Genomic DNA, 10,821 nt, shown 5'->3' on the forward strand with positions numbered 1-10,821 from the left:
CATGACCAAACCTAGAAAACAGGTGAGCTGTGATTGGTTACCTGAACCCTTGTGATGTCATTTTCAGTCGACAGCAAGTTGCAAAATGTGTTTTTAAAGGTACTAATTGTACATGAAAAATAATGAAAGTATCAAATTAATTATAGAAAAAATATTGAGTTTTTATTGCTATAATGGGCTAAATAAATGAAGTTTCCCTTTAAATCGGACATATAATGGTTTGTACATAAAAGATAGGTTTCAGAAAGGCCTGCCCACCCATCATGTGTGAAATTACTCAATCTAGTAAATCTTTTGTCCATCCATCAAGCCATCTTATTCCACTTATCTGGGATGAAGTTGTGGGGCCGGTAGCTTAAACAAAGATGTCCAGACTCCATCTCAGCATTTACTTTGTCAAGTGCTTCCACGCGGATCCTGAAGCATTTTAAGGCCAGCTGAGAGTTGTTGTTGTTGTTTTTAATGAAAATCCATGTTGTGTCAAAGTGTAAAAAACAAGATCACTGCTGTAATTACACAGCAAGTATCGTTAACAGTTATCTTTATCATTTATTGTGATCGATTATAGTTCTTATTTTAAGGTATCGTACTCACGCCTCTTGTGGTCGTTTTAAGATCAGCAACTAACAATTAGAAATTGGAAAAATATATAGGTCTAGGTATATAGGTCTTTCTTTAAAATCTTTTTTTTTTTTTTGGTTGGTGGGGATTTTGTGTATCAACAGCACTAGTGGTATTGGTACTTGATATCGGACCTATTTTTTTCCACCAGAATTTGGGTCAACTTCTGTAATATACAATGTCCAGTGTGCTGAGTTTCCACTGCAATTTAACTTTCATTCATTTATTTACCATTCTGTAGGTTCATCTCACACGGGTCAATGATGGGCAGATTAACTGGCGCAACACAAGCGGAAGACACCTTCCAAGCATTTGCATGAAGCTGTGGTGTACCCTCAATCATACCAGCCGGGGACCTATACACAAATGGAATACATACATGCAATAAAATAAAAACAGTCTCCATTGGCATGCCTAGATGTGAAAAGTGCCGACTCACAGAAAGTCATCTCGAAGATTTCCATTCAAGGTCCCGCAAAGGCCGAGCGTCAATCCACGCCAGCGGCTGTCTAGCTGCAGATGGACTCGACCACCTTTACCGTCATAATGCAGCCTCAGTCCTACCCGTGCCTTCAGTTGGGTGAACACCGAGGTCAGCTTGCGCACGTCCATTGCATCTATACAGACAAATTGGGGGGCATGAAAATGATTGGCAAGGCGCTAATTTGAATTAAACTCTAAACTCAAAATCTGTTATGTTAAGACTCAAGAAGATCCACTTTAAAGTATGGAATTAAAAAAGTTATTTTTTTTCTTCTTGGATGAATAAAGCTGTCGTTACGCTGCATATTTGTTTTCCCGCAACATCAATGCCGTTTACACATCCAGGTTTGCCCAAGTAACACGAGTTCACCCGCAGTAAATCTGAACTACAGAAAAAACATACAGCATTAAATATGATGCAAATACAGTACCTAGAGGCATCATTAAATTTGCAAAAATAATTGCAGATGGTGGCGGCCATTAGAGTAATGTGGGGTTTACCCTCATTTAAATCAATGGGTGGGAAGAGTCAGCCTAGGCCTGCTAAACAATATGCAACATTTAATATTTGTACTATTTATATAGTATTGATTACTTCTGTCACACGGGCCATGAGTGCTAATGACCATGCAGGTTTTTTATGTCTTATCTGCATACAGTATGTGGGTGGTTTCATGTGTTCAGTTAGTGGAGATAGGAATTGTTGAATAATATGGGATTATGTGGAATGATATTTCAATGAATGATACTGAAAATATGAAATAATGTGGAATGATAACTGAATAAACCAACAGTGAACAATATGGCTCATGTGGGATCATGTGGAATAATCTGTAATGATGAGGAAAGGTACTGAATAATGTTGAATGAAATGGAAAGTTGAGGAATAATAATATATATATAAATATTTCACATTAAAGCTAGCATGCAAAGGAAATGCTAAAAAGAGCTGCAAAGACTAAAGCAAAAATCCACATGCACCGTGTTCATATTGCTACCATATTACTTTGTTTATCAAATCCTCTGAATTGGGTCAATTTAACCATAAAGAGTTATCTTGTGTAGCTTTAGCATTTTAAACTCTGTGTGGAAAAAAATCAATTCAATTTTTATTGACACTTTTGTGTAATCAAACAAAACGAAAATGAATGTAACAGGAAAGTCAAAGTGAATACATTAGTTCATAGCCACCATCAATATAAGGCAGGATGGGTGCTGAGTTGACGCCGATCATCACTCCTCCTTCTCTGGTCAGAGTGATCTGACGACTGACATCCTCCTCCAGCACCAGCGTCACAGATTGAATGCACACCTGCTTCTGTACGCATAAAAAAGGTTGGTTTAATGGTGCAAGTGCACATCTGGAATTATGAGGGGCCGCCAGGGACATAATTCAATGAATTTACATTAATTACTGAAAACCTCTCATTCAAACGACTGAAATGCTCTTACGCACACAACGTGCCTATGAGAGCACTTCAGTATGAGAGCATCTTAAGTGTGTGAGCGCTTATCAGGATTGTCAATGAAAGTAACTTTCATTATTACTGTGTGTGTATCTTTGTTGTGATTGAGAAAAGAAAAAAAATCAGTAATGTGTTTGAGAGTTACGTCCCTGGCAGCTCCTCATAAGAGTTTGTGGACATGTCTTCAGCACCTCAGTGCAGGTCGTGTACTGCAGAGTGACGGTAAATCTGCTGCTGCCACGGCTCTTTGCGAGGACGTACTGGCACGCGCCCGGTTGGAGATACATCCTCCCGTCAAAAGTGGTCACAAACACGTCGCCCATCACCGAACACTCCGCTGAGGGTGGGATGGATCAAAGTAGTAAAATGATAAATTTGCTGCTTCCTTAGCAAAAGGTCAGACAGTCTCACCGGTGCAGTTGTTCTCAGTACAGTTCCATACGCCTCCCATGCAAATACTAAAAAAAAAAAAAAAAAAAAAAAAAAAAAAGTATTACGTTGTTTAATTAAGAGCACATTGGGGAAAGGAATTCTTCTTAATTGAATACATGTCAAAACTCACCAAACATTGCAACCTTGTCTCAGCACATGTCCGTGCACGTATGATGAACCGTGGTAAACACACGGGCACTGAGCGGCAGCTATACATGTTCCATTTTGTAGAATGAGCCCTGAAGGAAAACAATAGCATGTTCAGAATTGGAATTAGTGGCAAGGATAAGCAGTTCAAGTATTGGAAAAATAACTTCACTTGAGAAATGAATGTTGATCCAGAAAAAAAACCAAAAAAAAAAAAAAAAAAAACCATGGTGTTTGTTTTTAGTATTTTGACATCAAACGCCCCAAGGATTAAAAATTATAGCATCCTTTTTCGAGCTTGTCTAATTAAATGAGCCACTGTTAACCTTCTTACTGCAGGGCCAATACAGAGTAGATTTTGTTGCTATGACGATGAAGTTTCTGGACCCGAAGAATAATAAAAGACTGTAAAAGGGTGTATTGAATTTTCACTCAGGAGCAGCACTTCATCATCATCAATATGCCAAATTACACCGACCAAGTACGTCGTCTAGAGATGTGTGCATTGCCCGTTACACATTAGCCCCACCTATTAAGTAAAATCCAGTTTTGCAAATAATCAGCTAGCAGTTAACACAATTTACTAAGTTCCTTGTCTTCACTACCATCAGGACAGTAGCAGCCGTCCAGGCAATGCAGGTTGGTTCCGAGGCACTCTTTTTCAAAGGTGCAGGTGGGAGGGCAGCAACTGATACAGTCTCTGTACACAAAGCTCTCCTCGCAGCCATCATCTGCAAGTCAAGAGAGTTTCACACACACAAAAATGCTTGATTGATGGATGCCTCCAAAAGATCCAAAATCTTGAGTGATTAATCGTGTGGTGTGGCGTGCGGTAAGAGTGAATTTTCTTCCTTGATCTATTCTTAACTCATTCGCCCCCCAAAACAAATGAAACATTCTATTTAAATTTTTGCCACGGTCCCAACAATGAATTTATGTTTTTTTGTTTTTGTTTTTTTCTTTGCTAGAGCATACAGAAGGCTTTAATGCAGCCTCTGACCTGAAGAGGCCACTTAAAGCAATGATAGTTATTGCACAAAACGGCCAGCAGGTGGCAGCAGAGTATAAGAGATCAACCGGGCTCCATGTTGAAAACAAGATACTTTCTCCTTTGTTTTCAACAGGATTGTGAACAATGATGAAACAATCTATATTCTAATACGAATTGCTGCAAAACGGAAACAAATACTAATATACTTTTTTTTTCCTGATGAAAGAAGAGACTCTAATTTTTCTTTTGGTAGAGTCCATGTTTTTATAGCAATAGAACACAATATTCTGTGGGCCTTGCACAATCAGTCAAAATCCAGTGAAACAGCCGGGAGCGAAGGGGATTACTTTAGTTAAAATAATTTGTGTGTAAATGTTACATTTGTTTCATAACTACAATGTAAGTTGGGCCGAGCCACAGACTGATTGATGCAAACAATTGACAATAAGAAAAAGGGGAGGGGGGGGGGGACACAGTTGCTTGCTTCTGGAGATTTTGTTATATGTGTGATGAGCTGCATTGGTCTTCATTTTACAATATACAGCACAACACATTATAAGATCAGATAGCACACAAATGCAGATTTTTGACTTGACATGTCAGGGATCTTTCACATTTTAAGATGTTAAAAACCAGCAGGTGTCTAAACATCCAGATGTTCAAAATTTGCACTGAGAACTTACTGCAAGAGGGGAAGCTATCCCTCCACTCCCTCACTGGATATCCCACATGAGAGCAGGCCCGGGTGTACTCCACCAAGGCCCTGCAAAATGTCTCCTCATCATCAGCTCTATGGTAGAAATACACTTCAAGTGATGTGGGACTGTAGCCGAGCTAGCATACTAAACATGTAAAAATGACAGTGAAGGATAAATATACGAAGTACAGGTAGATGTGACTCACACACAGAGGTCAGAGACACATCCGGCCACAAATGGGTTGGGATCAATATTCTCGTGACAGGACAGAAACGGGAAGAAAAGGAGAGCGCTGCATTTCTCGATGGCATCCTGCAGACATGGATGGAATAGCAATGGGGACAAAAGCCGCACCACAATTGTTGTCTTCTATTTCAATTCAAATATGGAAAGTAACTTTAACAAGATTGTGGCAGTGCTCAGACTTTGGGCGAGAGGCAGGGTACACCCTGGACACGTCATCAGACAATCACAGAGCACATATAACATAGACACTCACTCGAGTAGGTAGATAATACACGCTGTACTTTAAGCGTCATCTGTCAATGCGGTTCTTACGTCCATATCTGATTCTGAGTCACACGGTCCACTGAAGTCGAGATCCACTGAGGGGCAGGGTCTTTCATGAGGCAGGTCAACCGCCCAGCTGTTAGCAAACACTGCGGGCTCATTGGTCCGTATGCCTGAAAATACACGGCGCATACGGAAATAGCAGTGATGACAAGGCACTTGCACTCCTCCCATTTTCATGGTGAATCCTTTTAACAATCATCACATTTGATGTCACCCATCCTCTCATTTACTGTAACTAGGATAATGCTTTTTTTTTTTTTTAAATGTTTCAGATTGGGGAATATTTGAGTGAATTCCTTAGTATGAGTTTGTCAAAATACAATCTCTGGAATTCAACCAAAATGGCTGTTTCAAACCAAAATGGCGGACCTATCTAACTATTTATCATACTTTGATCAAATTAGATTCCATCGCACGTCTGCCATTCCTTCTGTGCTTCTGATTGGGATTCATTTGGGCAAATTTGTTTATAGGAGTTCAAGAGTATTTGCACAAAATGGCTGCTTTCAAACCACAATTAGTTGATTTCCCGTTCAATTTGGGTCTTTGAATACTTTTCATTTGCGCTAACAGTGTTTCTCAATTCCGGTCCTCAGGCCCCCCCTAGCCAGCCCGTTTTCCATGTCTCCCAATTGCAACGCAGGTGAGGATCGTTATCAGGCTTCTCCAGAGCTGGCTGATTAGCTGTCATTGGAATCAGCTGCATTGGGAATTGGGAGACATGGAAAACAGGCTGGCTAGGGGGGCCTGAGGACCGGAATTGAGAAACACTGCGCTAACAGAAGGCATAAGTGAAGAGGGCAGCAGCTCTTACCGCGAGCGGTGGTGAGGTCATCACTCGCTATGTGGTTGAAATTCCCACACAAGCCACAGGGGGCACCCTGGTGCTCCTCGCTCATCTTCAGGTAAACCCCCGTGCCTCCATCCCAGGCCAAGGAGAAGCCAAAAACGCTCTTCACCAGCAGGTAATCGGCCAGCCGCTCGATAAAAACACCGCCTATCGTGTGAGGCAGACTGAGTCTGGGATTACACAAAGACATGCTTTTTTGAGATTTGAAAACCCTCCACAAAATAGGCTAATTAGCCTACTACACGATTATCTCTGCACATCACATACCTGCGTCCACCCTGGTGGACATTGTATGCAGATATGTGGATCTCTTCCTCATTTGGGAATAGCAGGCTGAGCGCTCTTGGACATGAATACACACTCCCATCACACACTCGGCTGTTGTGCACCTGAACACACACCAAAGGACCAGTCAATGAGGAACGTACAGTACAAATGAACCGAAATCGTCAGCCATATTGCTAGTGTCCCCTTCAGCCCCCCATCAGTACTCCAAATCTCGACTTACACCCAATAAGGCAGAATTTGACTTTTTAATTGTATGCAAATACTGTAGTTGGGTCTCTGGTGAGAATATGAAGTTACATAACCAAGTAAATTTGTTATGAGCTATCTTCGTTTTGAATTTTGCAAGATTGTGATGGAACAGGTATCGCGTCAGATGCATGTACCACAAACATGAATCTGCACACTAATTGACAAGAATAATTTTGCGGCTTGGTAATTAACACATTCATTGCCAGACCAGCAAAAAAAATGCATAATTTCACGTATTTTTCTGTCAATGGCAGCGAATGAGTTAAATACTATACGAGTGACAATACAATCCATGTTTTTACAGTCTTTATGGGGGCTTGCAATTGCTTTGCATTATGCACTCCCTTTTATTCAGACTGCTCTTAAAAAGTTGCTCCTCATAGTCGTCATGGTAACGAATGCTGTACTCGCTAATGGGCCCACACTAGAGGGTGGGCAGATGAGCATTGGTGAGACAGCACTGCCGTCTCAAAAACAGGCTTGAAAGAAAGAGGGTTAAAAGTGCAATCATTTTTTAACCTTGGGGTATTTTGAGCAAGGTATTTATTAGAACACCTGGAAACCTGAAAATGCATCATATGTCTATGTTAAAGACACATCGAAGACACTCTAATAGAAATCCTCCAATATTCGGGTCAAACTGCATTTCAATTTGGGATTTGCCTTTTTTTTTTGTAGATGTTCTATGCGCTTTCGCTTACCCACACAGTATACTGTGGTGTTGCAGAGTGGCAGTCCTGTGCCAGGACGTAGGAACACGTTCCAGGAAAGTAGAAGTAGATCCCATCAAAGGTCTCGTAGTGGTGCTGACCCCAAGACCTGCAGATCCCGTCTCTGTCTTGACCCTGGTTGGGTACTGACGGATCAGTTTTAGGAGACATAAGTTCAATTAATTAAAAAGAAAAAAACTGATTCCCTTCTCGATGTTATCATTGTATGTGGACATTGTTTATTTAAGGAGGATTCGAGCTCCCGCCCTTCCAAGGCTCTTCACAGTTCACTGAATCCCCACAGCTGACGATGCTGACATTTAGGGGGGTCTGATGGCGGATAAAGTGAATCATATATTCTTAGCAAAGGGCACGTTTTTCTTTTTTCTTTTTACATCTGATACTATTTCTCTGTAAATGAGCTGATAAAATACACGATTATCGCATTTACGCATGCTCAGCTGTTTGAGCTATTAGCCTTATCTTGCTAAATAATCATCTTTACTGAATTGGCTTTTGGCGGGGGGTGGGGGGGGACACTTTTCATCGTAAAAAAGAAATATCTTCAAAATTCAGCTTGGTGCCATATCTCTTTCCAACATGCTAAATCAGATTAAAAATTATTATGACAATTCTCTTGCTGTGTGAGTGGGATAGAAAGCAAAGGATCTGCGGAAATTAATTATGTTGTAGTGCATACATCTTTCACGAATACTTGCTAGATAATCAGGGAGTATGACGTGTGTAGAATAACAAGCAAGCGTAATTACCACCCACTTCTTCAGTCAGCTGAAGAAGCCCTTTGGATTAAAGGTGATAAGTCAAATAAGAACAATCCAGTTGACTTTATTCAACACTTTCTGGAGTTGAGATTCAATCCCTGAATAAATATTTGATTGAAATGTGTCTCATTATTGCGTTATGTTAATACTTTACTCACCAATCTGGCAGCGGTCTCCCAGTGCCTGGAACTGGGTACAGTCACACACCCCGTCATCTTGACACCAGCCGCCATTGAGGCAGCCACAATATTCTGGGGGAGAAAAAAAAAAAAAAAAAAAAAACATACAGTCAGTTTCCTTCATGTGACATCATCATCATCATCATCATTTTGATCTTTCAGACCGGCAGTGCTTACCCGACGAGGAGTCTCTGGCTGTAAAGTTGTGCAAAACGCTGCGTGACAGAGTCTCGTCAGAGTGCCGTGGTCTGTATGTCTGGTTTAAATCAGCGGTTACACAAAGTACCACTTCAAAAAATAATTTGCTTTCCCATGATCATTAAAATACAGTAGCAAAGCGAGACTAAAGCATGCAATAAAATGAGGCAGAGTCTTTATTCCTAAAAACAACATTTGATATTCCATGTTATTGTAAGCCATTTTAACATTATTCACATCTTACAAAATAAAATGCTGCACTTACATAGTGATTCAATTAAAACATATTGCACAGAAATTCGATGAAAATTGCACCTAAATAGATCTTCCAAAACATAAAATAGCATCAACTACTGTAAAATAATGCACAATTTGAACATTTAATTGAGTGATTCTTCATGTACCACTAGAGGGGGTACCACACTTCACACTCTCTGGGAAACATTGGTTTGAATGATGATTAAATGTAAAAGAAATTGACAGTGTCTTTCTGAAACTGACAATGACTCTAACAGCGTGTAAAGGTGTGTTGCGTTGTGTACAAAGACAGCCTTGTGCGCCATTTAAGTGTATTTTTTTTGCACGTGTGGGCGTTCTGACCTGCTCTGGTTCTCTTCGGTGTAGTGTACCAACCTCATCCCAGAGGATATCCCGTTTCCTTCGAAGTGCATTAGCCCGTCTGCACACACAAACACACACAGTAGACGTAAGTAGACGTATTTTGTACTCTTCAATAATGTTTGTTTAAAGCACTTAAAAATAAATTTTGCTGTAAAGTTGTATTTAAAGTACAACATTTTTTTTTTGCTTTTATGTTTTGCCTTATTTCTAAAATGTGCCATGCAAATTAAAATCCCTTTGGTGATCAGTGACAGTTAGCTATGTGGACTTTACAGAACAGTAGTGTAGAACTGCAGTGTGTGACACTAGTTTTTACTGATGTTCCAGAGGCAGAAACATACAAAATGAGAAATATAGGAAAAAAGACATTGTGTTTTGAAAATAACAAACTAGGAAACAAAAATTCATTTCTGACAGTTTCAATGAAAAATTACCATTATTATCTACTAAAACAAATCAAACAACTCACTCAAGTGCAGTATTGTTTACCAGCCAATCCATCCATCCATCCATCCATCCATCCATCCACTACAGCGGTTGTCCTCAATCAGGTCTTTGATGAATACAGAATAAGATACAGAAGGAAACCCAGAAACTCTTGATTGTGAGGCAGATGTGCTAACCACTATTGCACACTGCTGCCCATGTTGTTGTTAATATATATATATATATATATATATATATATATATATATATATATATATATATATATATATATATATATATATATATATATATATATATATATATATAAAATTTTTATTTACCTTTGTTGCCTTGCTTCTGAACCTGAAGGTCTATTCTGGGTTCCTAAGCATGCCAAACAACAACAAGAAAACAGAAACATAAGTAGCCTGTTTTATTTTGGCCTCTGTCATTTTTAAGTAGTACGTTGTAAAAGTAGTGGTTAAAAAAGTAAAAGTGAATAAGCGTGCCTTCTTGTGCCCATTGTTTTTTTTTTTTTTTTTAACTCGAAACCTTTTTTTGCGGATAATTAGGCAAACAGAAAATCTTCTATAGAAAAACAAACAAACGGGTATTGAAAGTTTGTGATGAAGAGCTGTCTCACTTACCCTCCACGAGAAGAAAAAAGAGGAGATGGGAGAAAGACAACAACATGACAGCAATTCGTCTCAATGTCCGCTTGAGGCTCATCTCAGAATCAGGTGTATGTCACTGGTCTCGGGAGGATATTTGGACTACGGTGACCCCCACCCACCCCCCCAAAAAGAGAGGAATATCAAGTGGATCGCAAGACATTCTGGTGCAAGTAGGAGGGGAAGACTACCGGTAGCCTACCTAGTGACGACAGATACTTCCACTCAACAGGTGACGACACCAAATAAGAAAACATTCTCAAGTTTTCCACATTAGCAACATGGCAATAATTGAGCTAACGTTTAATGTGTCATTTAAATCCTCAATGATAAGTTGTGACGAGAATACATGAGAACAGGAAGACACAATTAACACCGCCGCCAAACTTCATATTAAAGTGAATTGCTTACAGTAAAAATAAATGCTCTTTCAATT

At 39.7% G+C, this 10,821-nt stretch overlaps 1 protein-coding gene across 1 annotated transcript in view; it reads right to left on the minus strand.

The window, feature by feature from the left end:
- otogl (otogelin-like) overlaps window positions 1–10,452 on the minus strand; it is a 43,664-nt gene extending 33,212 nt beyond the window's left edge. Inside the window, exons 1-18 of the mRNA XM_077517044.1 lie at window positions 10,362–10,452; window positions 10,056–10,098; window positions 9,268–9,346; window positions 8,647–8,725; window positions 8,449–8,541; window positions 7,500–7,654; window positions 6,529–6,650; window positions 6,226–6,431; window positions 5,397–5,521; window positions 5,044–5,150; window positions 4,824–4,930; window positions 3,755–3,880; window positions 3,133–3,241; window positions 2,982–3,028; window positions 2,762–2,907; window positions 2,296–2,422; window positions 1,061–1,238; window positions 853–977 (exon numbers count right to left, since the gene is read on the minus strand). Of these exons, the coding sequence (XP_077373170.1) occupies window positions 853–977; window positions 1,061–1,238; window positions 2,296–2,422; window positions 2,762–2,907; window positions 2,982–3,028; window positions 3,133–3,241; window positions 3,755–3,880; window positions 4,824–4,930; window positions 5,044–5,150; window positions 5,397–5,521; window positions 6,226–6,431; window positions 6,529–6,650; window positions 7,500–7,654; window positions 8,449–8,541; window positions 8,647–8,725; window positions 9,268–9,346; window positions 10,056–10,098; window positions 10,362–10,443 (2,056 nt within the window). The 5' untranslated portion in view covers window positions 10,444–10,452. The remainder of the gene's footprint in view (window positions 1–852; window positions 978–1,060; window positions 1,239–2,295; window positions 2,423–2,761; window positions 2,908–2,981; window positions 3,029–3,132; window positions 3,242–3,754; window positions 3,881–4,823; window positions 4,931–5,043; window positions 5,151–5,396; window positions 5,522–6,225; window positions 6,432–6,528; window positions 6,651–7,499; window positions 7,655–8,448; window positions 8,542–8,646; window positions 8,726–9,267; window positions 9,347–10,055; window positions 10,099–10,361) is intronic.
- Window positions 10,453–10,821: the final 369 nt, after the last annotated feature.

The sequence above is a fragment of the Festucalex cinctus genome, chromosome 3 (assembly GCF_051991245.1).
Source record: "Festucalex cinctus isolate MCC-2025b chromosome 3, RoL_Fcin_1.0, whole genome shotgun sequence".
NCBI lineage: Eukaryota > Metazoa > Chordata > Actinopteri > Syngnathiformes > Syngnathidae > Festucalex > Festucalex cinctus.